Source organism: Hypanus sabinus, chromosome 20, assembly GCF_030144855.1.
Source record: "Hypanus sabinus isolate sHypSab1 chromosome 20, sHypSab1.hap1, whole genome shotgun sequence".
NCBI classification, from domain to species: Eukaryota; Metazoa; Chordata; class Chondrichthyes; order Myliobatiformes; family Dasyatidae; genus Hypanus; species Hypanus sabinus.
The window spans coordinates 10051732-10077505 of record NC_082725.1 but is presented as its reverse complement, the minus strand read 5'-3'; the positions used below and the strand labels follow the sequence as shown (position 1 = coordinate 10077505).

Sequence of the window (25774 nt, the reverse complement as noted above, 5' to 3'; positions counted from 1 at the left end):
AAGTGATAGGTGGAAAAGGTAAAGGGCTGAAGAAGAAATTTCATAGGAGAGGAGAAGAGCCAGCTTACACTTCTTCCCCTTCAGTCCTGATAAAAGGTCTCAACCTGAAACATCAACTGTTTATTCCTCTCCATAGATGCTGCCTGGCCTGCTGCATTCCTCCAGCATTTGTGTCTGTTACTCTGGGTTTCCAGTATCTACAGAACCCCTTGTGTTTAAGATTTACTGATCCGTCAACTAGCACAAGGAACTAACAGCAATTTCCAGATTACAACCTTCAAGGTTCTAAGTTTCAAATTTGCTTCCTGATTTTACTAGATCTGGTGACTAAGTATAGTACAAAAGATCCAGGTATGACCTCTGGAAAGCCATCTTACATTCAAGTTTCAATTCCAAACAAACTGGAATCAGAGAATGATCATTGACAGCTGTGGCAGGGCTTGAATGCTCTCAACTCCTACAAAGGATGGTCAGAAACTTTAAATTTATTGGTGTTACTTTTCAGAGGATCTGTACATGCAATTATGAAGAAAGCAAGACAGCGCCTCTGCTTTCAGAGAAGTTTGTGATGATTCAGCATGTATCTAAAACTTTGACAAACTTCCATAGATGTGCAGTGGAGAGTACATTGACTGGTTGCATCATAGCTTGGTATAAAAGCACCAATGCCTTTGAATGGAAAAACCCACAAAAAGTAATAGATACAACCCAGTCCCTCAGAGTAAAGCCCTCATCACCATTGAGCACATCTATAAGGAGCAGTTCTGCAGGAAAGTAGCATCCTGCATCAACGGCCCCCATCATCCAGGTCCTGCTCTCTTCTCGCTGCTGCCATCACGATGGGAGGTACAGGCTGCATCACTGTCTGGTATGGGGGGTGGGGGCTACTGCACAGGACCAAAAGAAGCTGCAGAAGGTTGTAAATCTAATCAGCTCCATCTTGATTACTAGCCTACAAAGTACCCAGGACATCTTCAGGGAGCAGTGTCTCAGAAAGGCAACGTCCATTATTAAGGACCTCCAGCACCCTTTTCTCACTATTACCATTAGGTAAGAGGTACGTGAGCCTGAAGGCACACACTCAGCGATTCAGGAACAGCTTCTTCCCCTCTGCCATCCGATTCCCAAATGGACATTGAACCCTTGGACACTACCTCACATTTTTTTAATAAATATACAGTATCTTTTTTTTGCATTTTTTAAAAATCTGTTCAATATACGTATACTGTAACTGATTTATTTATTATTATTATTATTTTCTCTTCTAGATTATGTGTTGCATTGAACTTCTGCCACTAAGTTAACAAATTTCACGTCACGTGGCGGTGATATTAAACCTGATTCTGAGCTTCAGGACCCACACCACCAGGTTCAGGAACACAACCATCAACCATCAAGGTCTTGAACCAGAGGCATAACTTCATTCAGCCCAACAATGAACTGCTCCACAACCAAAGGACTCATTTTCAAGGACTCTTCAACTCATGTCCTCGATAATTATTAATGCTTAAAAATCAATCAATAAAAAATTAATAAGTATTTGCACAGTTTGTCGACTTTTGCACATTGGCTGTTGGTCTAGTTGTTTGTGGTTTTTCATCGATTGTACAATGTCTCTTTGTACTTACTGTGAATGCCCACAGGAAGAGTGATTCTCAGGGTTGTACAAGGGGACTTTGATAATAATGTTACTTTGAGCTTTGAAGCTCAATGTTGAGTTGGGAGAGCTTCATCCCCTTTTCTTCTATCATTTGTACCGCTTCACATGACAACTGGCTGATCACCATTTCCTTAAGATGTCCTAGCACAGGACTTGCAAAAAGTTGTTACTTACTTCAGAATGCCATTTGGTCCAGTGTAGACTTCAATCACATTTGGACTTGACGGCAACATTGTTATAACTCGATCAGCTCGCTCAGCCACAACAGCAGGAGAGTCCACAATCTATCACATAAAAGCGGACAAAACCAGTCAAAAATTATCCTTGTTGGGATAGCAGATAAAGTGGTAACAAATTTAAAATTGAATTGAGTTGTCTTTATTTCTTACATCCTTCACATACATGAGGAGTAAAAATCATTATGCCAGTTCTCCGTCTGAATGTGCAAAGTGCAATTTATAGTACTTTGTAACAAATAGTATATACAACAGAACAGTCAATATAGATTAGAAATACATTTATGTCAGCATGAATTAATCCATCCGAAGGCCTGGTGGAAGAAGCTGTCCCAGAGCCCGTTGGTCTTGGCTTTAATACCACAACACAATTTCCCGGATGGTAGCAGCTAGAACAGATGGTGGCTGGGGTGACAAGGGTCCCCAGTGATCCTATGGGCCCTCTTACGCACCAGTCACAGTAAATGTCCTGAATAGTGGGAAGTTCACATCTACAGATGCACTGGGCTGTCTCCACCACTCTCTGCAGAGTACTACGATTGAAGGAAGTACAGTTCCCATACTGGGCAGTGATGCAGCCAGTCAGGATGCTCTCAATTGTGCCCCTGCAGAAAGTCCTTAGGATTTGGGGACACATGCCAAACTTCTTCCACCGTCTGAGGTGAAAGAGGTGCTGTTGTGCTTTTTCCACCACACAGCTGATACGTACAGACCACAAGAGATCCTCATGATGTGTATACCGAGAAACTTAAAACTGTTCACTCTCTCAACCCCAGATCGATTGATATCAATAGGCATGAGCCTGTCTCCATTCCTCCTGTAGTCTACAACCAGCTCTTTTACTTTTGCAACATTGAGGGAGGGATTGTTTTCTTGACCCCACTGTGTCAGGGTAATAATGACTTCTCTATAAGCTGCCTCGTTATTATTTGAGATAAGGCCAATCAATGTAGTACCGCCAGCAAATTTAATAGCAGATTGAAGTTATGGGTGGTGACACAGTCATGGGTATACAGAAAGTAAAGGAAGGGACTTAGGACACAGCCCTGGAGGATCCTGTGTTGAGGGGCAGAGGTGAGGGAGCCCACTCTTACTACCTGCTGGCAATCTGACAGGAAGTCCAGGATCCAGCTGCACAAGGCAGGGTGAAGGCCAAGGTCTCTGAGCTTCTTGTCAGGCCTGGAGTAAATCATGGAGTTGAATGCTGAACAGTAGTCCAAGAATAGCATTCTCACAGAAGTATGCCTCTTCTCCAGGTATGCAAGGACTGTGTGTAGAGCTGTGGCTATTGAATCATCTGTCGATTGGTCATGTCGGTAGGTGAACTGTTGAGGGTCAAATGTGGACGGTAGCATGCTGCAGATGTAGTCCTTGACCAGCCGCTCAAAACATTTGTTTATTATTGAGGTGAGTGCGACAGGACACCAGTTGTTCAGACATGTTACCTTGGTCTTTTTAGATACAGGAACAATGCTGGATATTTTGAAGCAGGAGGGCACTCTTTCAAAATATCTGCAAACACACCAGTCAGTTATGCCTTGCACATCCAACTACCTGCCGGATGCCGTCTGGTCCCGCAGCCTTGCGGCTGTCCACTTGTTGGAAACACCTGCAGACTTCAGCCTCAGAGATGAGCAAGGTGCAGGACACATTGGCGGCTGTCCTCAGGGGCTCAGTGTTGGTGATATTCGAAAATATTCATTCTACAAAGTTTAAATTAATTTCTAACACAAGCTCCCTTAATTCCTTGGGCCTTTGACATGGAAATTAAGCAATATTTTATATGGGACAATATTACTTTTTGCAGGCATTTGATAAACAATACTTCCATACTTCCTTTATCAATCTTCTCCATTACCTCACACTTGTCTGGATTAAAGTTAAATAAAATGCAAACAAGTACCAGGACATTCTCCACAAGTACCAAGCAACATTCTCCACACAGTGGCAGCAAATTAAATACAAATTCCTGAGCAACACACCCACACAACCTCACCCTTTCTGAAACAATTATCCTGACCATTTCTAACAGTTGACCGAAATGAGTGTCAAGTTCTCAAGTCTACTCCTTTCTAATCCTCAGGCATCAACTCCATTTGCCTTGATTACCTAAAATCAGGGTGCAGAGGACAAACACTTGTCCAAATGTCCAAACACTTCTGGTACCCTTTTCATAAATCCATCAAGGACTGGTTTCTTCTTTCATCTACAACAGCAAGGTAACAATTGATCCAGGTGGAACTGAGTTGCAGAACAAAAGGATTAAAATGATTTACCTTCCAATGGTTGCAGTAAACAATAAAGATTAAATATACCATGCTTGCAGTTACCTGTGCTCCCAGATCCTGTACTGCCTTACATGACTCTGGGAAGACATCAGTTGCAATGACAGGATAGCCATGTTTTATGAGGTTCTGCGCCATTGGACTTCCCATGTTGCCCAGTCCTACGAATCCCACTGTTGTTTTAGAGGCCATTGATCTGGAAGATACTATTAGCCCAATAGTTTTTAATAATGGCACAGAGATGCAGTTCATAGTTTTCATCTTACATTTAAAGTTTATAACAAAATTGAACAATGACATAAAAAACAGTTTGAAGGTGGTTTTACTGTTACACCATGCACAGCATATAGTACTATTGTCCTGATGCAGAAATGTTGACCAAAATTCAATATTAATTTATTATCATTCGTAGAGTCATGAGTCATAGAACACCACAGCGCAGAACAGGCCATTCAGCCCATCTAGTCCAGCCCTCTTTACCCCTCCCATCCAAGTACTTAACCAAATTTCTCTTCAATGTTGAAATCGACCACGCATCTACTACTTGCCTTGGCAGCTTGTTCCAGACTCTCATCACTGAGTGAAGAAATCATCCTTCATATTGCCCTTAAATATTTTACTTTTCACCCTTAACCCAGGACCTCTAGTTGTCGTCTCACCCAACCTCAGTGGAAAAAGCCTGCTTGTGTTTACCTTATCCATACCTCGCATAATTTTGTATAGCTCTATCAAATCTCCCTTCAATCTTCTATGTTCAAAGTCCTGACAACATCCTGGTACTTTTTCTCTGTACTCTTTCAATCTTATTTACATCTTTCCTCTCGGTAGTTGACCAAAACTAGACACAATACTTCAAACTAGGTCTCAACAATATTTTATACAATTTCAACATTAACATCCCAACACCTGTACTTGATATATTGATTTATAAAGGCCAATGCATCAATAGCTTTCTTTATAACCCTATATAGTAATGCCACTTTCACAGAATTATGGATCTGAATTCCCAGATCCCTCTTTTTTACTGCACTCCTCAGAGCCCACCACTCACTATGTAACACCTACCCTGGTTGGTCCTCTCAAAGTGGAACACCTCAAACTTGTTGGCATTAAATTCCATCTGCCATTTTACAACCCATTTTCTAGCTGGTCCAGATCCTGCCTCAAGCCTTGAAAGCTTGAGGTTTCAAGCTTTCTACTACACCCTTAGTCTTGGTGTCATCTGCAAGTTTGCTGACCCAGTTTACCACATAATCAGCAAGATCACTGATGTACTGTAGATAATAAACAGTAACAGACCCAACACTAATCCCTGCAGTACACCATGAGTCACAGGCCTCCAGTCAGAGAGGCAACTATCTGCTACCACCCTCTGGCTTCTCCTGCAAAGCCATTGTCTAATCTAATTTACTACCTCATCTTGAAAGCTGAGTGACTTAACCTTCTTGACAAACCTCCCTTGTCAAAAGCCTTGCTAAGGTCTATGTAGACAACATCCACTGCCTTACCTTCATTAACTTTACTTGTAACTTCCTCAGAAAAGAACTCTAAGATTGGTTAGACATGCCTTACCATGCACAAAGCCAAGTTGATTATCACTGACTATCCATGTCTGTCTATCCAATCAATGTCTATTGAAATACTTGTATATCGGTTCCTTTAGAACACCTTCCAATAGCTTCCCTCTGCTGATATTAGGTTCACTGGCCCATAATTTCCTGGTTTAATCATAGAGTCTTTCTTAAACAATGGAACAACATTAGCTATCCTCCACTCCTTTGCAGACTTCAAAGCCAAACATTGTGGTACTGCCAACATTGCGGCCTCTCTCCCAGATGAGCTCAATCGCTTTTACGCTCGGTTCTTTGTGACTAACTTTGAGCCTCCCAGGAAAGCCGCCACTACAACCTGCAACCTAGTCATCTCTGAGGCTGAGGTACGCAGATGTTTCCAACAAGTGAACAGCTGCAAGGCTGCAGGAACGGATGGCATCCCAGGGTGAGTACTCAGCATGTGCACAGCACAACTGGCAAGTGTGCTTACAGACATTTTTAGTCTCTCCCTCTCCCAGTGTAGAGCGCCCTCCTGCTTCAAATTATCCACCATTGTCCCTGTACCAAAAAAGACCAAGGTAACATGCCTGAATGACTGGTGTCTGTCGCACTCACCTCAATAATAAGCAAATGCTTTGAGAGGATGGTCAAGGATTACATCTGTAGCTTGCCTCCATCCAAACTGGACCCCCTACAATTCACCTACCGACACAACCGATCGACAGACGACGCAATAGCTACTGCTCTTCATATTGTCGTTTCACACCTGAAGGAGGAGGAATTCAAAATGCAGAGATGCAAAGGGACTTGGGAGTCCTTGTGCAGGATACCTTAAAGGTTAACCTCCAGGTTGAGTCAGTTGTGGAGAAGGCAGATGCAATGTTGGCATTCATTTCTAGAGGTATAGAATATAAGAACAGGGATGTGATGTTGAGGCTCTATAAGGCACTCGTGAGACCACATGGAGTACTGTGTGCAATTTTGGGCTTCTTATTTTTAGAAAGGATATACTGACATTGGAGAAAGTTCACGAGAATGATTCCAGGAATGAAAGGGTTACCATATGAGGAACGTCTGGCAGCTCTTGGGCTGTATTCCCTGGAGTTCAGGAGAATGAGGGGGGAAATCTCAGAAACATTCTGAATGTTAAAAGACCTGAACAGATTAGACATGGCAAAGTTATTTCTCATGGCAGGGGAGTCGAGAACAAGAGGGCACAACTTCAGGATTGAAGGAGGTCCTTTTAGAACTTAGATGCGGAGAAATTACTTCAGTCAGACAGTGGTAAATCTGTGGAACTTGCTGCTATGAGCACCTGTGGAAACCAGGTCATTGGGTGTATTTAAGGCAGAAATAGATGGGTTAGATATAATAGATTAGCCAGTGTCAAAGGGCATGGGGTGAAAGCAGGGGAGTGAAGATGACTGGAAGAATTAGATCAGCCCATGATTGGGTGGCAGAACAGACTCGATAGGCCGAATGGCCTACTTCTGCTCCTATATCTTATGGTCTTACGTGAGAATGCTGTTCTTGGACTACAGCTCAGCATTCAACACCATTAATTCCATCCAGGCTTGACAGGAAGGTCAGAGACCTCAGCCTTGACCCTGCCTTGTGCAGCTGGATCCTGGACTTCCTGTCAGACTGCTAGCAGGTGGTAAGAATGGGGTCCTTCACCTCCACCTCTCTGACTCTCAACACTGGAGCCCCGCAGGGCTGTGTACCAAATCCCCTTCTTTAGTTCCTGTATACCTATTACTGTATCACCACCCACAGCTCTAATCTGCTAATTAAATTTGTTGACAACACTACATTGATTGGCCTAATCTCAAACAATAACAAGGTGGCCTACAAGGAAGAAGTCTTAACACAGTAGTTTCAAGAAAACAACCTCTCCCTCAATGTCACAAAAACAAAGGAGCTGGTTGTGGATTACAGGAGGATTGGAGACGGGCTAACCCCTTTTGACATCAATGGATCTGGGGTTGAGAGGGTAACCAGTTTTAAGTTCTTCTGCATCCACATTACCGCGGACCTCATGTGGTCTGTACACACCAGCTGTGTGATGAAAAAGGCACAACAGCGGCTCTTTCACCTCAGACGGTTGAGGAAATTTGGTATGAGCCCCCAGATCCTAAGAACGTTCTACAGGGGCACAGTTGAGAGCATCCTGACTGGCTGCATCACTGCCTGGTATGGGAACTGTACCTCCCTTAATTGCAGGACTCTGCAGAGAGTGGTGTGTACAGTCCAGCACATTTGTAGTTGTGACAGACCTCTTGGTGGGGGAGCATTTTGGTGAGAGTGACCACAACTCCCTTAGCTTCAGCATAGCTATGGAAAAGGATAAAAACAGACAAAATGGGAAAGTGCTTAACTGGAGAATGGCTAACTATGAAGGGATGAGGTAGGAACTAGCGAGAGTAAATTGGAAACAGATGTTCAAGGTTGGAAGCACAGAAGTAATGTGGAGGAAGTTTAGAGACCACTTGTGCTGGGTTCAGGATAGGTTTGTCCCACTGAGACAAGGACAAAAACGGTAGGAAAAGGGAACCGTGGCTGTCGAAACACGTGAGGCAACTCGTCAAGAGGAAGAAGGAAGCATATGTTAGATGTAAGAAGCAGAAAGCAGGAGGGGCTCATGAGAAATATAGGGTAGCCAGGAAAGAGAGCTCGAAGGGAGCATGAGAAGGCCTTGGCATGTAGGATTAAGGAGAACCCCAAGGCATTCTATGCGTATGTGAAGAACAGAAGGACAACAAGAATGAAGGTGAGGCCGCTAAAGGATAAAGGAGGCAACAAGTGCCTGGAGGCGAATGAGGTTGGGGAGGTCCTAAATGAATACTTTGCTTCAATATTCACAAGTGAAAAGGACCTTGATCAGGGTGAGGTCGAAATAGAACAGGCCTGTGTGCTGGACAGTGTGGAGATTAAGGAAGAAGTGTTGGATCTTCTTAAAAACATCAAGATTGATAAGTCCCCAGGGCCAGACATGATATAACCCAGGTTGCTGCAGGAAGTCAGAGAGGAGATCACTGGAGCAGTAGCTATGATCTTTGAATCCTCTTTGGCTGCAGGGGAGGTGCTGAAGGATTGGAGAATGGCAAATGTAGTTCCCTTGTTTAAAAAAGGTAATAGGGAGAATCCTGAGAACTATAGACCGGTGAATCTTATGTCGGTGGTTTGCTTACTATTGGAAAGGATATTTAAGGATAGGATCTACGAGCATTTGGAGAAGTACAGTCTACTCAAGGATAGTCAACATGGCTTTGTGAAGGGAAGGTCGTGCCTCATGAGCCTAATTGAGTTTTTTGAAGAGGTAACAAAAAGCAATTGATGAGGGTAGGGCAATAGATGTGGTCTACATGGATTTTAGCAAGGCCTTTGACAAAGTCCCCCACGAGAGACTCAACCAGAAGGTCATGAGGCATGGGATCAGTGGAACCTTGGCTGTTTGGATAAAAAAAATTGGCTTACAGGAAGAAAGCAGAGGGTAGTAGTGGAAGGAAAGTATTCTGCCTGGAGTTTGGTGACTAGTGGAGTGCTGCAAGGATCTGTCCTGGGACCCCTGCTCTAGGTGATTTTTATAAATGACCTGGATGAAGAGGTGGAAGGATGGGTAAGTTTGCAGATCACACTAAGATTGGATGAGTTGTGGATGGAGCTGTAGGTTGTCGAAGGTTACAAGAGGATATAGACAGGATGCAGAGTTGGGCAGAAAAGTGGCAGATGAAGTTCAATCCAGATAAGTGTGAAGTGATGCAGTTTGGAAGGACAAACCAGAAGGCTGAGTACAGGATCAATGGTCGGTTACGTAAGAGCGTGGATGAACAGAGGGACCTTGGGGTTCAAATCCATACATCTCTCAAGGTCGCTGCACAGGTTGCTAGGATAGTTAAGAAGACCTATGGGATGCTAGGCTTCATTAATAGGGGGATTGAGTTCAAGAGTAGAGAGGTCCATGTTGCAAGTATACAAATCTCCGGTGAGACCACACTTAAGAGTATAGTGTTCAGTTCTGGTCACCTCATTATAGGAAGGATATGGAGGCTATGGAGAGGGTGCAGTGGAGATTTACCAGGATGTTGCCTGGATTGGAAAATTATGAGGCAAGGTTAGCAGAGCTGGGACTTTTCTCTTTGGGATGTAGAAGAATGAGAGGGGACTTGATAGAGGTCTACAAGATTATTGAGAGGCACAGATAGGGTGGATAGTCAGTACCTGATTCCCAGGGCACAAATAGCAAACACCAGAGGACATATGTACAAAGTTAAGGGAGGGAAGTTTTGGAGAGGCATCAGGGGTAAGTTTGCTTGTTTGTTGTTGTTTTTTTTTTATTTTTTTTTATTTTTTTTTTTACACACACAGAGGGTTGTGAGTGCCTGGAATGACTTGCCAGGGATGGTGGTGGAGGCTGAAACATTAGGGGTATTTAAGAGCCTCTTAGACAGGCACATGGATGAAAGAAAAACAGAGGGGTACAGGGTAGTGTGGGTTTAGTACTTTTTTTAAGGAGTATATGGGTCAGCACATCATTAAGGGCTGAAGGGCCTGTACTATGCTGTAGTATTCTAGTATCGATGGTCTCGTCTTGAAAAGCATTTTCATTACAACTGATTCCAGTAATTGCTGCCATTTCCAATCACCTTTCTTTTGCTGCAGTCCTCACCCAGTTTCACAATGGCCTTAAATACCAGCAGACAGATGTGAACTGATAGCTACTCGATTTCATTTGCTCTGAGTCAATGCTCGGAATACCTTACCCTTCCGTGTATGCATCCCTTTGGCCATCCAACAAAGTTATATGCTGTTAAGCAAACAAAACCCTCTTTCAGCTCTCCACTAATCAACTCCATCTATGTATTTTTCAGAATATGTACGCGATAGATGTCATAAAGGTGCTGAGCCGCGATCTCCTCCAAGGTCGCGCCTCAGACTTTGCTGGGATTTTTTTTTGGATCTGTAGGGCTGGTTTTGAGGATAGGGAAGTTAATAGTAACAGTTATTATTTTAAAGCACTGAAAATTCTGTTATCCTTCAAGATATTATCATCATCACTCTCCTCCTGCCTGTCTTTATTTCAAAAACGGTAGGAGATGCAGGTCTACTTGTCCTGCTCCTTCTTATTCAATTGTCCCCTGTGCCAAAACTCAACAACGACCAGCACAAGGACAGAACAGTGACAGCGCGCCAGTATGCGGAGCGCGTTATTTGATCTGGAGCGCATTTTTTATTTTGAGAACGTACGTGCACCTGCTCACTACTCATGTCCATCACTTAACAGAAATGACATGCAACATGTAAGGCTTATTGAAAAAAATATTTTCAAATGCATTTTTTACATAACACAACGAAGAAACTTATTTTTAATTTCAGTGGGAACAGTGTTGTTGGTCTCCCTTTTTAGCCAGCGCATCAAAGTCTGGATTTAGTTTTGTTGTGGCGATTCTCAGGATGGATCTGAGGTGTTGGTCAGTTAACTTGGATCTGTGGCTGGCTTTGTTGATGTTCATGACGCTGAATGCCTGTTCACACAAATAGGTCGAGCCGAACAAAGAGTAAAGCGCAAATGTGGAGTAATACGCTGCACCTCAACAAAGGTCAATGTGTAGCGGTGTGCTACATGCAGCGCTAAAATTTCGATATGGAGTCGGTAACTGCAGTCGAAGAAAACAACTTTATTCGAAATCCTCAGCCTCACTTTTAAGCTTCCCTCAACCTGCCCCCCCCCCCCCCCCCGTGGCGCAGAGGCTCCAAAGCTCTGTGCTCGCAAATCCCCGCAGGCTATCTCCCTTAGCCGGAACGCTGGCTAATTGTGAGCCGGTTCGGATGTGCCAGGAAATGGGTCGCCACAAATGTATATAGAGTGTGTCATCTATTGGGAAAACGCCAGAATTGCGGGGAAAAAGCGTTAACAAGGTTTATTAATATAATTTCATCAAGTTCTGCGGGCCGGATTAAAAAGCTTAACGGGCCACATATGGCCCGCGGGCCGTAGTTTGCCCATGCCTGGGCTAGGCTTCTGTTCTGCGCTTGAAGAACAGCAATGTAGACATGTTATGAAGGACATCCATGTTTGGATGTTGGGCTGGCAGACCAGCAAGGTCGATGGCTGATGGCAGACCCAGCTCAATATGTCAGCAGCAGATTCTAGGATTGGAGCTCAATGTGGGCATGAGGCACAAAGGCTGGTGAACCCTTGGGTACGAATCAGCGAGACTGGAGTTCAAGGCCACGGATTCAGGGTCCTGTCATCGGTATGTCAGGACCTTGAGGCCAGAGTTTGGGTCTTCATTCACTCTCATCTGCCAGTCCTGGAATCAATAACAAACATCAAAGACCGAAAAGTCAGGAAGTTAAGGCCTGAAGGCTGAAGCCCTTGGTCTGCGAGTCTCTGCGAAGTTTGCTGAGGAAGTCGAAGGCCAATGTCTGCGAGTCTGAATCCACTGCAGGCTGAAGGACTAGAGATAGCCTGTCCTGGGATTAGAGAACCCCCTGTGTGTGCGTGAATGGGAGGGAGGCAAGGGGCTTATTTCACTGGTGGTGTTTTGTTGCTGCTTGTGTTGTTCTGTGATCACAGTGAGAATGCTATGTTGGCAAGGAATGTGTGATAATGCTTGCTTGCTACCCCCAACACACCCTTAGGTCATGTTTGTTGTTAACGCAAACAATGCATTTCACTGTATTAAAGGAATCTTAATCTTAGTTTCCTATCTGAATCATCTAAATGCATATATACTATGTTGTCCTAATAGCTGCCCTCAGCCACCTCCTCTTCCTGACCTAAATATTCCTTGGTGATGTTGAATGCACAAAGACAGCCTCAACTGATGAAATTTAATTCTTCTTCTTCATTGTCCTTACAAATCTACTGCTGATCCTCAGATAACTGACTTCCTGTTCTCTTCTTCCAGTGCTGTCCCAGATATGGGGACACTGCATCCCAACATTCTGAAATGATCCAGTGATCCAGCAGATCCTCTCCCAGTGCAAGTGGGTGGCACGGTAGAGAAGCAGTTAGCACAACCCTTTACAGCACCTGCGATCACCAATCAGGGTTAAGATCCCGCACCGTCTGTAAAGAGTTTGTGCGCTCTCCTGTGACCGTGTGGCCTTTCTCCAGGTGCTTTGGTTTGCTCCCACATTCCAAAGACGCGTGGGCTAGGATTAGCAAGTTGTGGGCGTGCTACGTTGGAGACAGAAGCAGGGCAATACTTGTGAATTCTCACGCATAATCTTCTTTGATTTGATGAAAGTGACGTATTTCACTGCATATTTTGATGTACACTTGACAAATAAAACTAAACTTTCAAAAAAAAGCGTGAGATAGCTTTAACAACCAACAAGGTCCCTTCTCTAGTTCACCAGCTGTCAAAATTAATCACTGGATTTGAACAGATATGAATGATTTTGACATTCAAAAATCTTTTCTTTATTTAAAACCTCCCTAAAACAATTGTAACACTTTACCCAAAAGGCTGGTATACGTCTAGGGGAAAAGGAGATCCAGCCACTCACCAACCCACCTCCCGTACACGCAGGTGCTGTGAGAATCAAGTTTATGCCTCGCGCCCGCCAACAGTATCAAATCCCGTTATCAAATACCGTTATGAAATACACTTTAAAGAAGTGTATTAAAAGAGTAGTAGGCAATACAATATATATATATATATACACACACACACACACACACACACACACACCCACCAAAAGGCGCCAACTTATCAAAGTTCAGTCTGTTTAGTGCACTCGTTGGAGCTCAATCAACGAACCAATCGACCCATCCTGCCGTCGCACCTGGGACCACCCCAGTGGTCTTACGAGCAGTCCAGCACACGTCCACCTTCCTCGGCCTCCTCCTCACACCCAAAAACCTGCGAAAACCCCTCCCCCAAGTTCCCAGCATCACAAGACACAATAACATTCCCCATTGATTAACAAATGAATACAATTACCATAACAGCCATTCTCAAGCGAAACAACGGCGAGAGAAACACTTATCCGACAAAGAAGCATTCCTACTTGAAACAAACCAAAGAGGCCATTTTGAGTAACATACACAGGACATTGTACATTCTCTCCCCACCAGCAAATGTCATGCCCTCATGGCATTACTAGAGTTCCCCAAAGCTTCTTGCAACACACAAAACCCAACCCAGGTGCAGAAAGCAGTGACATAACTACCCAGAGCAATAGAAATCACACTCGGTTCTCCCAGTCCCACATATGTCAACCGCTCCAGGGGGCACCTAATCCTCAGATCTCCATACCCCTTCTGCCCCACTGGGCTCCCTCGTCACCTGCGATCCCACTGTCTCGGACACCCCAGGTCTACCTGACAGACCCGCACCCCCTTCCTCACAGGGATCCTCCCTCACCCGAGATCTCTCCGGCTCACGCTCGGGTTCCACCCTCTCTCCTACCAATGTAGGCTGCCTCTCCATCTGACCCGCAAGACCTTCCCTCCTCTCACCCAATTCAGTATGGGAAGGGCCAGGAGCCTCCTCTCCCGGTACTGGAGCACCAGCGAATGGGAACAGGGCCCACTCATCTGAGTCATCCTCTTCTGAATCGGTAGCCATTCCCGGGTGAGGGACCCGTCCCCGCTCTTCAGCAGCGGGCTCCTCCTGTTCTCCGCGCCCTCGCAGAGTCCTTGTACTAGGCGTAACCTCCCACTCGGGCTCCTTATCCACCTGCACCGCTTGACCCAGTGGCAGCAGGTGATTCCGATGGAGTACCTTGATAGGCCCTTTCCCATCCTCAGGTTACACCCGGTAAATGGGCATGTTCGGCATCTGGCTCTCTATTACATAGGGGCTGGCCGCCCATCGATCTGCCAACTTGTACTTACCAGGGAGTCCCAAATTCCGTAAAAGGACCCGGTCGCCCGGTAATAATTGTACAAACTTCACCTTTCGATCGTACCGCATCTTGTTCCTCTGATTTTGTTTGGTAGCCGCCGCCTCGGCCAACTCGTACGCCCGTTGTAACTCCCTCTTCATGTCGGACACGTACTTTAGATGGGACTTCCCAGGTAATTCACCCACTCCACCTCCAAAACACACGTTAATGGGCAACCTCGCTTCCCGCCCAAACAACAGATAATTGGGCGAATACCCTGTAGCATCATTGCGAGTACAATTGTAACAGTGAACCAATTGTCCAATATGACGACTCCACCTGCTTTTCTGCCCAATCTCCAGCGTCCCGAGCATATCCAACAGGGTCCTGTTGAATCTCTCTGGCTGAGGATCTCCCTGTGGGTGGTAAGGGGTAGTCCTGGATTTCTCAACCCCAAGCATAGTCAGTAATTCCTGGATAAGGCGGCTCTCAAAGTCCCGCCCCTGATCACTATGGATTCGCCTGGGAAGGCCGTAATGCACAAAATACCTCTCCCATAACACCTTCGCCACTGTCGTCGCCTTCTGATCCTTGGTGGGAAATGCCTAAGCATAGCGAGTGTAATGATCGGTGATGACTAATACATTCGCGGTGTTGCTGGTGTCAGGCTCAATCGACAGGAAATCCATACATACCAGGTCCAGAGGTCCCGCACTCTGCAAGTGCGACAGTGGAGCCGCCGACGCTGGCAGGGTCTTCCTCTGGATGCAACGACTGCATCCCCTACAGTATTCTTCGACGTCCCCCCTCATCCGGGGCCAGTAGAACCGGTCTTTGAGTAATCCATATGTCTTTTCCACCCCCGTGTCCAGAATCATCATGTAAGGCCTGGAGTACAGCCTGGCGATACTCCTCCGGCAGGACCAGTTGCCAACAGCGGGGTTGGTCCAGAGGCACCGTTACCTGGTACAAGATTTTGTTCTTTAACTTCAACCGAGACCACTCCTTCAACAACAGAGGCACGCATGGGTGTTTCGCCTTCTCAGCCAACGCCCCATCCCCCTTCTCGACCGCTCTCCACACTGTGCCAATGCCCGGGTCATTTTGCTGAGCAGTTGCCACTTCCCCCGGACTCAGTTCCGGCAACTGTTTAGTCCGCAGTGCGGTCAGGTCACAGTAAACTAGGGGTATGGCATCGTCAAAAACCCCCAAATGGTCCACAGCTCATTCCAGCCTCCCTCTTCCCTCGGCCTTCACAGTGATAGCAAACTGACACATCGCCTTCACTCCAGGGGCAGGGACACTCTCCCACTCCTCATCCCTCTCCTCCTCCCCCGGCTCCCGACGAGACAACGCATCCGCATCGACATTCTTGCTTCCGGGGCGGTACCTCAGGCTGAACTCATATACAGACAAGGCTGCCAGCCACCGATGTCCTGTGGCATCCAGCTTCGCCGAAGTCAAAATATAAGTGAGAGGATTGTTATCCGTTCTCACTTCAAACTTGGCTCCGTACAGGTAATCGCCCAGCTTGTCCACCACAGCCCACTTCAGCGCCAGGAACTCCAACTTGTGAGTGGGATAGTTTCTCTCCGATGGCGACTAGCTTCGGCTGACAAAGGCTACCTGTCGCAATGTTTTTCCATGCTCCTGGTACAGAACAGCCCCAGGACCCTCTCGGCTGGCATCTGTGTGCAGCACATATGGCTTCTGGGGATCGGCAAAAGCCAACACCGGGGCCTGGGTCAGTGCCCTTTTCAAAGATCGGAACGCCTCTTCACATTGATCATCCCATCTCGAGCCAAAAGGTTCCGCCGGGTTCCAGCATCCTCCAGCGTCCTGCCTCTGGTTCCCCGTCCTCTTCTTCCCCGCCGGGGGATAGTCACACAACAGCTGAGTCAACGGATGACACACTTTGGCGTATCCTTTCACAAATCGCTGGTAATACCCACAGAACCCCAAAAATGAGCGCAGAGTGCCCACTTTCTGGGGTCTCGGCCAGGTGGTCACGGCCTCTATCTTGGTTGGATCAGTAGCCACTCCCTCTCGCGAAATGATATGGCCAATGTAGTTAACCGACAACTTGCAGAACTGGCATTTGTCCAGGGAAAGCTTCAACCCTTCTTCATTAAGCCAGTCCAACACCTTCAACAGCCTCTCCTCATGTTCCTCCAAAGTCGATCCAAACACTATCAAATCGTCCAGGTACACCAGCACCTCTAACAGATTCATATCCCCCACAGTTCTCTCCATGAGCCTCTGGAAGGTGGCTGGGGCTCCCGATATGCCTTGGGGCATTCATTCGAACTGAAAGAACCCCAGCGGGCAGATAAAAGCAGTCTTCTCTTTATCACCTGCACTCATCGGGATCTGGTAATACCCACTCCTTAGGTCCAGCACACTGAACCACTTCACACCGCTCAGGCAGGCCAGCGCATCCTCGACTCTTGGGACAGTATATTGATCAGGGACAGTTCGCCAATTCAACGTCCTGTAGTCAACACACATGCGCACTCGCCCATTCTTCTTCCATGCCACCACTATTGGGGACGCATAAGGACTTCGAGACTCAGCTATGATTCCGGCCTCCTTCAACTTGCACAAGTGCTGTCGCACGTCCTCAACATCTGCCGGAGCCAGCCGCCGGGACCTCTCTCGGAACGGGGTGTCCTCCGTCATCCAAATGGTGTGGCGAGTGCTTTTGGCGCAGCCAACATCAAACTCGCCCCGAGAAAAAACAGCTTCCATCTTCAGCATCTTCTCCACTAGCCGGTGTTTCCACTCCAGCGACTCGGGGAACCGCCGAAGTTAAAGGCTTCAGCGGTCAGCTCCCCTCAATGCTCCGATCCCTCCCCGTTAGGGGTCCTCACTGGTGCGCTGGACATTACAGTCACCGGGAACAGATGTGCCACCGGCATTCCCCTCTTAAAGATGATTTCTCTTGCCGTGGTGTTCCTGACACTTATAGCTATACGCCTCGCATGTACCACCACTGGTCTCTGCACTTCGGGCCTCACCAGTGCCCCCGCCGGAAATCGTGTCTCCCCTTCAAGATCGTCTGGGGTGCCTACTAACAGGGCTTCTCCCGTCGGCACTCCTGGGAATCTGGGGGTCCCCATCACTAGGGCTACCTCCCCAGGTCGAATCACCTTGGGCCTCGCCTGCGTACATCACACCGTCCCTCATTTACACTCCGGATCCAGCCCTTGGGAGGCAACCCCTTCTGCGAACACTGCTCGAAACACTGGATGCACCGGGAGGGTCTCCAGAAAGTCTTCCCCCCCCTTTCTCCTTACAAGCTCCCAGGAGCCGTTGCACATCTGGGGAGTTAGTTCCCACCAGAAGGGCAGCACCACCGGTTTCCACCGGGTCAGGACACACCAACACCAACGTCTCAATAGCTTCCGACACTCCCACATCGCCCTCCGAGAACTCCAATCTCACCAATAGGTACCCATCGTACGGGTAGTCACCCTCGCTCACACCCCAAATCTGCAGGGCGTCAAATGGGGTTATGGGCAAATGCTTTAGATATTGATTGTAGAAAGACCGGTACAATAAGGTCACCTGTGATCCCGTATCAAGAACGGCATTTGCGTAAACTCCTGCTATCCGTTGACCCACACTGGCACGGGGTCCTACCAGCCCATCTGGAATAGAGGCGTGGGCACCCGGTGGTCTTCCGGCTGATCTCTGGGGACGTGTTCCTCCAGAGGCTCCAGTCCGTTCCCTCACTGAGCCTCTCCTAAGTTTCCCGACACCTCTCCCTTTTTAGTCACAGGGGGGCTTGTCCTCCGCGGGACTCCTTGTCTCTCACAATCCCACCTAAAGTGTCCCTCCTCTCCACAGCTATAGCACACCCTCGGCCTTCCACAGTCCCGCCTGAAATGCCCCTCTTTCCCACAGTTAAAGCACACGCTGCCTGCCACCCCTCCTCTCCCAGGACGGCTCCTGCTCCCAATCCACTACACTGATCGCCCCTGAGAGTAGGTACCTCCCCTGTCCCTCCCCTCCAAAGGGGATTCCCTACTCCCCGGTGGGTTGTCATTCCTCCACCCAGCCACCACTTCCTGTATCGCTGAGGATCGCTCCCATAGGGCTGCGCCCCTTTTCCGCCCCAACGCTCTCTCTTCCTCTTGCACCTCTCTAATCAGTTGCCCAAAGGATGGAGGGGAACCTTTCCTTTAAGCCTGCCGGATAGTCCACGCCACCTTGTCCTCCTCCAGAGAGCCACTGAATAGCTGACTCATCCTCACGCTAGCCACGTCAGTCGCCTTCACTACCCCCCGGCACCGCAGTCCCAAGAGCATCCCTTCCATCCTAAATATGTACTCGAGCGCTTTTCCCCCTCTCCATTGTTCCAGGCGTTGGAACTCTGCTAAAAGCAGCCAGGGTTCCCCTGACAACCCAAACGCTCCCTCCAAAACTTCTATACAGTCCTCCACTGAGGCCCCAGGCTTCTCAGCCTTCAACTCCCGGACGGTTTTGGCTGCTAAACCCCTCAAACTTCCCACCAATCGCTGCCTCTTCTCCTCCTCCGAGCCTGGCCACTCCTCTAACATCAAAGATGTATGCTCGATCCAGGTCTCATAGTCCACCTCCCCGTCCTGAGTAGGCTTGGCTCCGGAGAACCCCAGCTTCAGCCGTGGCCTCTCGTCCACCCCCACTAGGGAATTAAGTGCGGCTGCCAGCTCCGAGGCTTCCACCCTACCCGGGGAGCAGGGCTTAGTCATGACTCCCTCCTCCCACCTCCCTTTACTAGTGCCAGGCACCTCTCTGGGGTCTACCTCTAGCTCCTCCTCCGATGTCTCCTCAGCCTCATCCTTGTAGAAGGAGTGGAGCCCACACGGCCCCTCCTCCCCCGGTACACTGACCGTTGCCGGCAGTTCCACCGTCCTAACCTCAGCACTCGTACAAACAAACACCCAGCTAGACTCTACCTCTTTACCACACCGCCTAGCTACCAATTCTACCTGCCTAATACCCTTCACCGAACTTAAACCCTGCACTATCGCGTCTCCTGAAACTCGAAAATCCACTCCACTCACTACACATGCGTACTGTACTGGTACATCTTCAAACTGGAACCAACAAAAAATCTTATCTCTGTCCATCTCCGCTCTGCTGCCTGCGCGATTCCACAGCCCCTGACAATCCAATCCGGGACGAGCACCCCACAAATGTAACACTTTACCCAAAAGGCTGGTATATGTCTAGGGCAGGGGTCAGCAACCTTTACCACTGAAAGAGCCACTTGGACCCGTTTCCCACAGAAAAGAAAACACTGGGAGCCGCAAAACCCGTTTGACATTTAAAATGAAATAACACTGCATACAACGTTTTGTTTTGCCTTTATGCTATGTATAAACAAACTATAATGTGTTGCATTTATGAAATTGATGAACTCCTGCAGAGAAAAGGAAATTACATTTCTGCATGCAACAAAAACATTTTGAAATCCGAAAAAAGACGTTGGGTTGAAGGTTACTTTTAAGTAAAATACTCAACGTCTATTTGAGTCCTTCTTGTATTTATGAAAAACGCCAAACTTAAATTTGCCGCCAGCAGCAAACCAAAAATAACGTCAGCCAGCTGTCAACCTGAAAAATAAAAGGACTATTTCACTGAACAATGAAAACATATGAATATACGTAAAATAATAGGCAATTAAAATATTTATCATACTTGGTCAGGTTGACTCACACCTGACAATGCAGTTGTATTCAGTAGGGATGGATCGATGCTTAGGGGAGTGACCGGGAAGGATAATGTGTTTTTTTCCTCTCTGAACTCACAGAAGCTCAGGAAAGGTGAGCCCTTTGCTGCCCAGGAAAGTTTTCACTTCTTCCAGACACGCGACAAAGCATTTCAGCACCTCCCCTCTGGACAGCCAGTGATAAAAACACGTTGTAGCGGTGTGCTACACGCAGTCAGTAAACTGCAGTCAAAGATAGCTTTATTCGAACTAAACAGCCTTGCTTTTAAGCCTCCCTCAACCCGCCCCCCATGGGCGCGGATGCTGCAAAAGACACGTACTCACAAACCCCCGTAGGCTATCTCCCTTAGCCTGAACACTGGCCGGTTCGGATGTGTCAGGAAATGGGTCGCCCTTAGCCTGAACACTGAGCCGGTTCGGATGTGTCAGGAAATGGGTCGCCACAACGTCTTATTTAGATTGTACAAGATCACCATAATCTTCAAATTTAGAATTACATTTCAAAAACTAACAAACTAACATAAAATACATTTTAATTAAATACTGACCAATTATTTCCTAAAGCAACAGGGAGCCGCAGCACAGACGTAAAAGAGCCACATGTGGCTCCGGAGCCGTGGGTTGCCGACCCCCGGTCTAGGGGAAAAGGAGATCCAGCCACTCACCAACCCACCTCTCGTACACGCAGGTGCTGTGAGAATCACGTTTATGCCTCGGGCCCGCCAACAGTATCAAATCCACAACAAATACCGTTATGAAATACACTTTAAAGAAGTGTATTAAAAGAGTAGTAGGCAATACAAAATATATATATATATATATATATATATACACACACACACACACACCAAAAGGCGCCAACTTATCAAAGTTCAGTCTGTTTAGTGCACTCGTTGGAGTTCAATCAACAAACCAATCGACCCAGCCGGCCGTCGCACCTGGGACCACCCCAGTGGTCTTACGAGCAGTCCAGCACACGTCCACCTTCCTCGGCCTCCTCCTCACACCCAAAAACCTGCGAAAACCCCTCCCCCAAGTTCCCAGCATCACAAGACACAATAACATTCCCCATTGATTAACAAATGAATACAATTACTATATCAGCCATTCTAAAGCAAAACAACGGCGAGAGAAACACTTATCCGACAAAGAAGCATTCCTACTTGTAACAAACCAAAGAGACCATTTTGAGTAACATACACAGGACATTGTACACAATTATATTTATTTAAGCTAACTTACAGCAATGAAATATATTTTTAAAAAGTTAAATTTACTGTTATCTAGGAATTCTTTATTTATTTAGAAATATAGCACAGAACAGCCCTTCTGGCCCAACAAGCTGGGCCAGCCAGAATCCCACCAATTTAAACAGAGCCCAGTCACAGGACAATTTACAACGACCAATTAACCTACCAGCCAATACATCTTTGGACTACGGGAGGAAACCCATGTGCACACAGGAAGAACATACAAACTTCTTACAAAGGACACCGGAAATGAACTCAAGAACAGCCCCAGTTGTAATAGCATCACGTTAAACGTTACACTACCCCATTAATTCTTCCTTTGATTCCAGCACGTCTCCTGAATCAACAGTTGGGTTTCTCAGCGTCAAAGCCAGAGGTCTGCAAACACCTTCACTGACTGTTGGACTGTACAGCAGAATATTGAAACATACAAAATAGGTGCAGGGGTAGGCCATTCGGCCCTTCGAGCCTGCACCACAATTCAGTATGATCATGGTTGGTCATCCAACTCAGAACCCTGTACCTGCTTTCTCTCCATACCCCCTGATCCCTTTAGCCACAAGGGCCATATCTAACTTCCTCTTAAATATAGCCAATGAACCGGCCTCAACTGTTTCTTTTGGCAGAGAATTCCACAGATTCACCACTCTCTGTGTGAAGAAGTTTTTCCTCATCTCGGTCCTAAAAGGCTTCCCCTTTATCCTTAAACTGTGACCCCTCGTTCTGGACTTCCCCAACATCGGAAACAATCTTCCTGCATCTAGCCTGTCCAATCCCTTTAGAATTTTATACATTTCAATAAGATCCCCCCCTCAATCTTCTAAATTCCAGTGAGTATAAGCCTAGTTGATCCAGTCTTTCTTCATATGAAAGTCCTGCCATCCCAGGAATCAATCTGGTGAACATTCTCTGTACTCCCTCTATGGCAAGAATGTCTTTCGTCAGATTAGGGGACCAAAACTGCACACAATATTCTATAAAATATAAAATGCCGCACTCCCACATTAAATTAGCTCTGAGTGCCAGAAAGTCCAGGAAGAAATATTGGCAATTCTGACAGAAGCTGGCCTCTGGACAGAAGAGCCTGCCTCAATACATTGATAAATTATTTCGTTGACTCTCCTCAGAGAATCCCACTCATATTAATACAGGCCAAACAGAATCCTGGAATTCAACCTGAAAATACTTTAAACACATCGTTTTCATCAATATATCTCCAAGGACTGAGATGTTTAGTGGCTGAAACCATCGTCAATTCTCGTTGTCATCTCTGGATTCAATTTATCTATTGTGTCCCTTTTGACCTCCAATTCTCCAGTCAACAATAACTCCAGCGTGCCGAGCACACCGCCATTCACTTTATATATGGCAAGCATTCGTGGTAGGGAGTGATCGGCATTAAAATAAATAATTCAACGTGAATTTGATAAAACCCGCATATTTTGGGGATTTTCTTTAAAAGTTTCCCAAATCTATAACTAAATACAACTTTCAATGAGAAACACCAATGTCGTCTCGCAGTTGGATTCTATTTTGGCAAACAGTAATGCAATTCTGTCAAGAGCAAACGACGAGAGCCAAAAATAACACTCAGATGTTAAAAGCAAGGTTGTTAACGTTACATATCTAGAGATCCCTGTACAAAATTAAACATTTCAGGGTGGCTAAGCATATATTAAATCACTGGTCCGTAACAAGGCGTAAATCTGAGAGATAGGAATCCATCAAGCGAACTACACCAGCATCTACAGATTTTATCGTGATGGTAATCATAATTAGCCACGTTTTTCCATGTGACAAACACCAAAAAGAGCAAAAATATTGTTACATTTAAGTTACATTGGTTTCCAACTTGTCTAAGGGAACATTATTCAGACAAGTGTCTCGCTCAACCTTCAGATTTACTGTGGCTCTTGGGCAAACAGTACTGATTGCAGCAGCTCTCGGTCTGCGAGAAGGAAGCCGCCTTACCCATGCGGTGGCGAACATAGCCGCTGTATTTAAATGGCAAGTTCATGAAGCTTCTTACGACAGCCGCCATACTCCAAACTCGTCCCCGCGACCTCTGCCTCCTGCAACCCTCCCGTAAACGAGCCTATCGCGGAGCCAGCGGAAGCTCTGAGCTCACACCCGACTGACAGCGGCAGCACCAATCCGCGAGTGACGCGCTTTCACCAATCAGCGATAGCTAAACTCTGCGCCCTCCCAGAGGCTGGGGAAATTCGAGGTTATAATGGAATGGAAATAAGGTTGATATTAATTAGCGGCTGTATGCTTGTTTATATGATCAGGCAGGAGGTACAGAAGCTTTAAGTTCCACATCACCAGGTTCAAGAACAGCTACTTCCCTTCAACCATTCGGTTCTTGAACGACCAGCAAAACTCTAATCACTTCAGTTCAGCAACACCATGACCCCCTCCCCTCGCTTTAAAATTAACTTCGTTTTTTTTTGATGTTCTAATTGTGTTTTCTTGTAAAAAAAACTATGTATAAGTTATCTTTAATGTATGTTTTTCCTATGAATGCTCTATGTACCTATGATAGTGTTGTAAGTAAGATTTTTAATGCATCCGTACCTACATGTACTTGTGCATATCACAAGAAACCTGGCCTCGATTGTAATAAGATTTTTTATTCGTCATAAAGATCAATATTTTATAAACTCATATTTTAAAATATTAAAATAAATCTTAAAACACATATTTTGTTGCAAGCTCCTTGCATTTTGGCAATTGCATTTCTCCATCCAAGTATGCTGCCTGGCCTGCTGAGTATCTATTATATTTTTTTTAATTCTTGACAATATGTCTGTCTGGTGGAAATGGAGGCAGAAAAAGGACAGGTGCAGGAAGCTCAAAACTAAAGTCCAAGTTGAGTTTATTGTCATATGCGCAGATATCTATGCTCAGCTGCAATGCAAAACTTACTTGCACCATCACATCATAGGAGCAACGCTCACAAGAGAAACAATCATTAAATATACATAATATTCACAAAAAAGAAAATGCAGAACAGAAAAGTTCCATTTTAGCGCAAAATGGTCAAAGTGTCGCTAAACTAACAACTTTGGTTTTGGACTGCTCACTCTCACCTGTTGCTCCCAGAGGACGGTGCCTACATATGAATGGTCTCTTTCTCTTTCTCTCTCCCTCTCACTTGATGCTGCTGGAGTACTGGGTCTTGGGCAAGGTTTAGTCCATGTGGTTTGTGGACTTGACACCGTAGTTCATGTGTATGATGTATTTCTGGTTACTCTGTCTGTTGATATTTTGGGTGATTTTGATCAGCAGACTGACTCTGCAGCCTGCAGTTAACAAACGACGCAGCACTACATTGAACTAAACTGAGCTGAACTGAATACACCTGGACTCTTTCAATGACTTAGTGGTTTGGTGTTTTATCTTCCATGTTGCTCGTTTGCATGAGTTGGTCTTTTCTGTGTGTTCAGGGTTTGATGTTTTTCTTTGAATGGGTTCCATGGGTTTTCTTTGTTTTGTGACTGTGGGAAGACAAATCTCAGGGTTATACACTGCATACATACTTTGATTATATATGTACTTTATATCTTCGATCCTGCTCATGAGGTACCTCAGGCTCCTGCTGCAAAAGGTGGCATGGCCCCAGCGGAGGGGATCTTTGATGACAGATGTTGCCTTGATGAGGTAGTTCCTCTTGTAGATACTACCACTAGTGGGGAGAGAGTTGTGTGCAAATATTGAGCAGAGTCCACTTCTTTCTGTAGCTTCTTACATTCTGTTATTGTCTTCCATTCGATATCTTGGTCACTGAAATGTAGCATTGACTTTCACTTACAATTTTTTCACCTAGATTTTAAAAAAACGTGTTTTCTTAATTCCCTCATCTCTCTCTTTCCTTTTCCATGGTCCATCTATCTTTCCTACTCATTATGTCACTTAGTTCATTTGATTTGACATTGAATTCAGTTACTCATTCATGAGGGGCATAGTCAGGATCAAAGCTTTGTCCTCTTGGGCTAGGTGAGACTAGGACCAGAGGTCACAAGTATAGGGTGAAAGGTGAATCTATGGGGGGACCCTTTATACACAGAGGGTGACAAGAGTGTGGAATGAGCTGCCATCGGAAGTGGTCGATGCAGATTCGACTGCAACTTTTAGGAGAAGTTTGGATTTTTAAATTGGATGAGAAAGATATGGAGGGCTATGGCTGCAGGGAAATAGCTGTTATTGAACCCACAGGTGTGAGATTTAAGG

General features: G+C 46.1%; 1 protein-coding gene across 3 annotated transcripts in view; it reads right to left on the bottom strand.

Annotated features, from left to right (window-relative positions):
- Positions 1–23658, bottom strand: part of hibadhb (3-hydroxyisobutyrate dehydrogenase b) — a 135648-nt gene extending 111990 nt beyond the window's left edge. For 2 of the 3 annotated variants that reach the window (XR_009506953.1, XM_059945058.1), the window contains exons 1-3: positions 23513–23658; positions 4227–4387; positions 1835–1944 (exon numbers count right to left, since the gene is read on the bottom strand). Coding sequence is in view for 2 of the 3 variants with exons in the window: in XM_059945058.1 (XP_059801041.1) it covers positions 1835–1944; positions 4227–4387; positions 23513–23582 (341 nt within the window). In the remaining variant the exon portion in view is untranslated. Of the gene's footprint in view, positions 1–1834; positions 1945–4226; positions 4388–13185; positions 20176–23512 lie in introns of those variants that run through there. The other variant, XM_059945059.1, reaches the window with a different exon arrangement.
- Positions 23659–25774: the final 2116 nt, after the last annotated feature.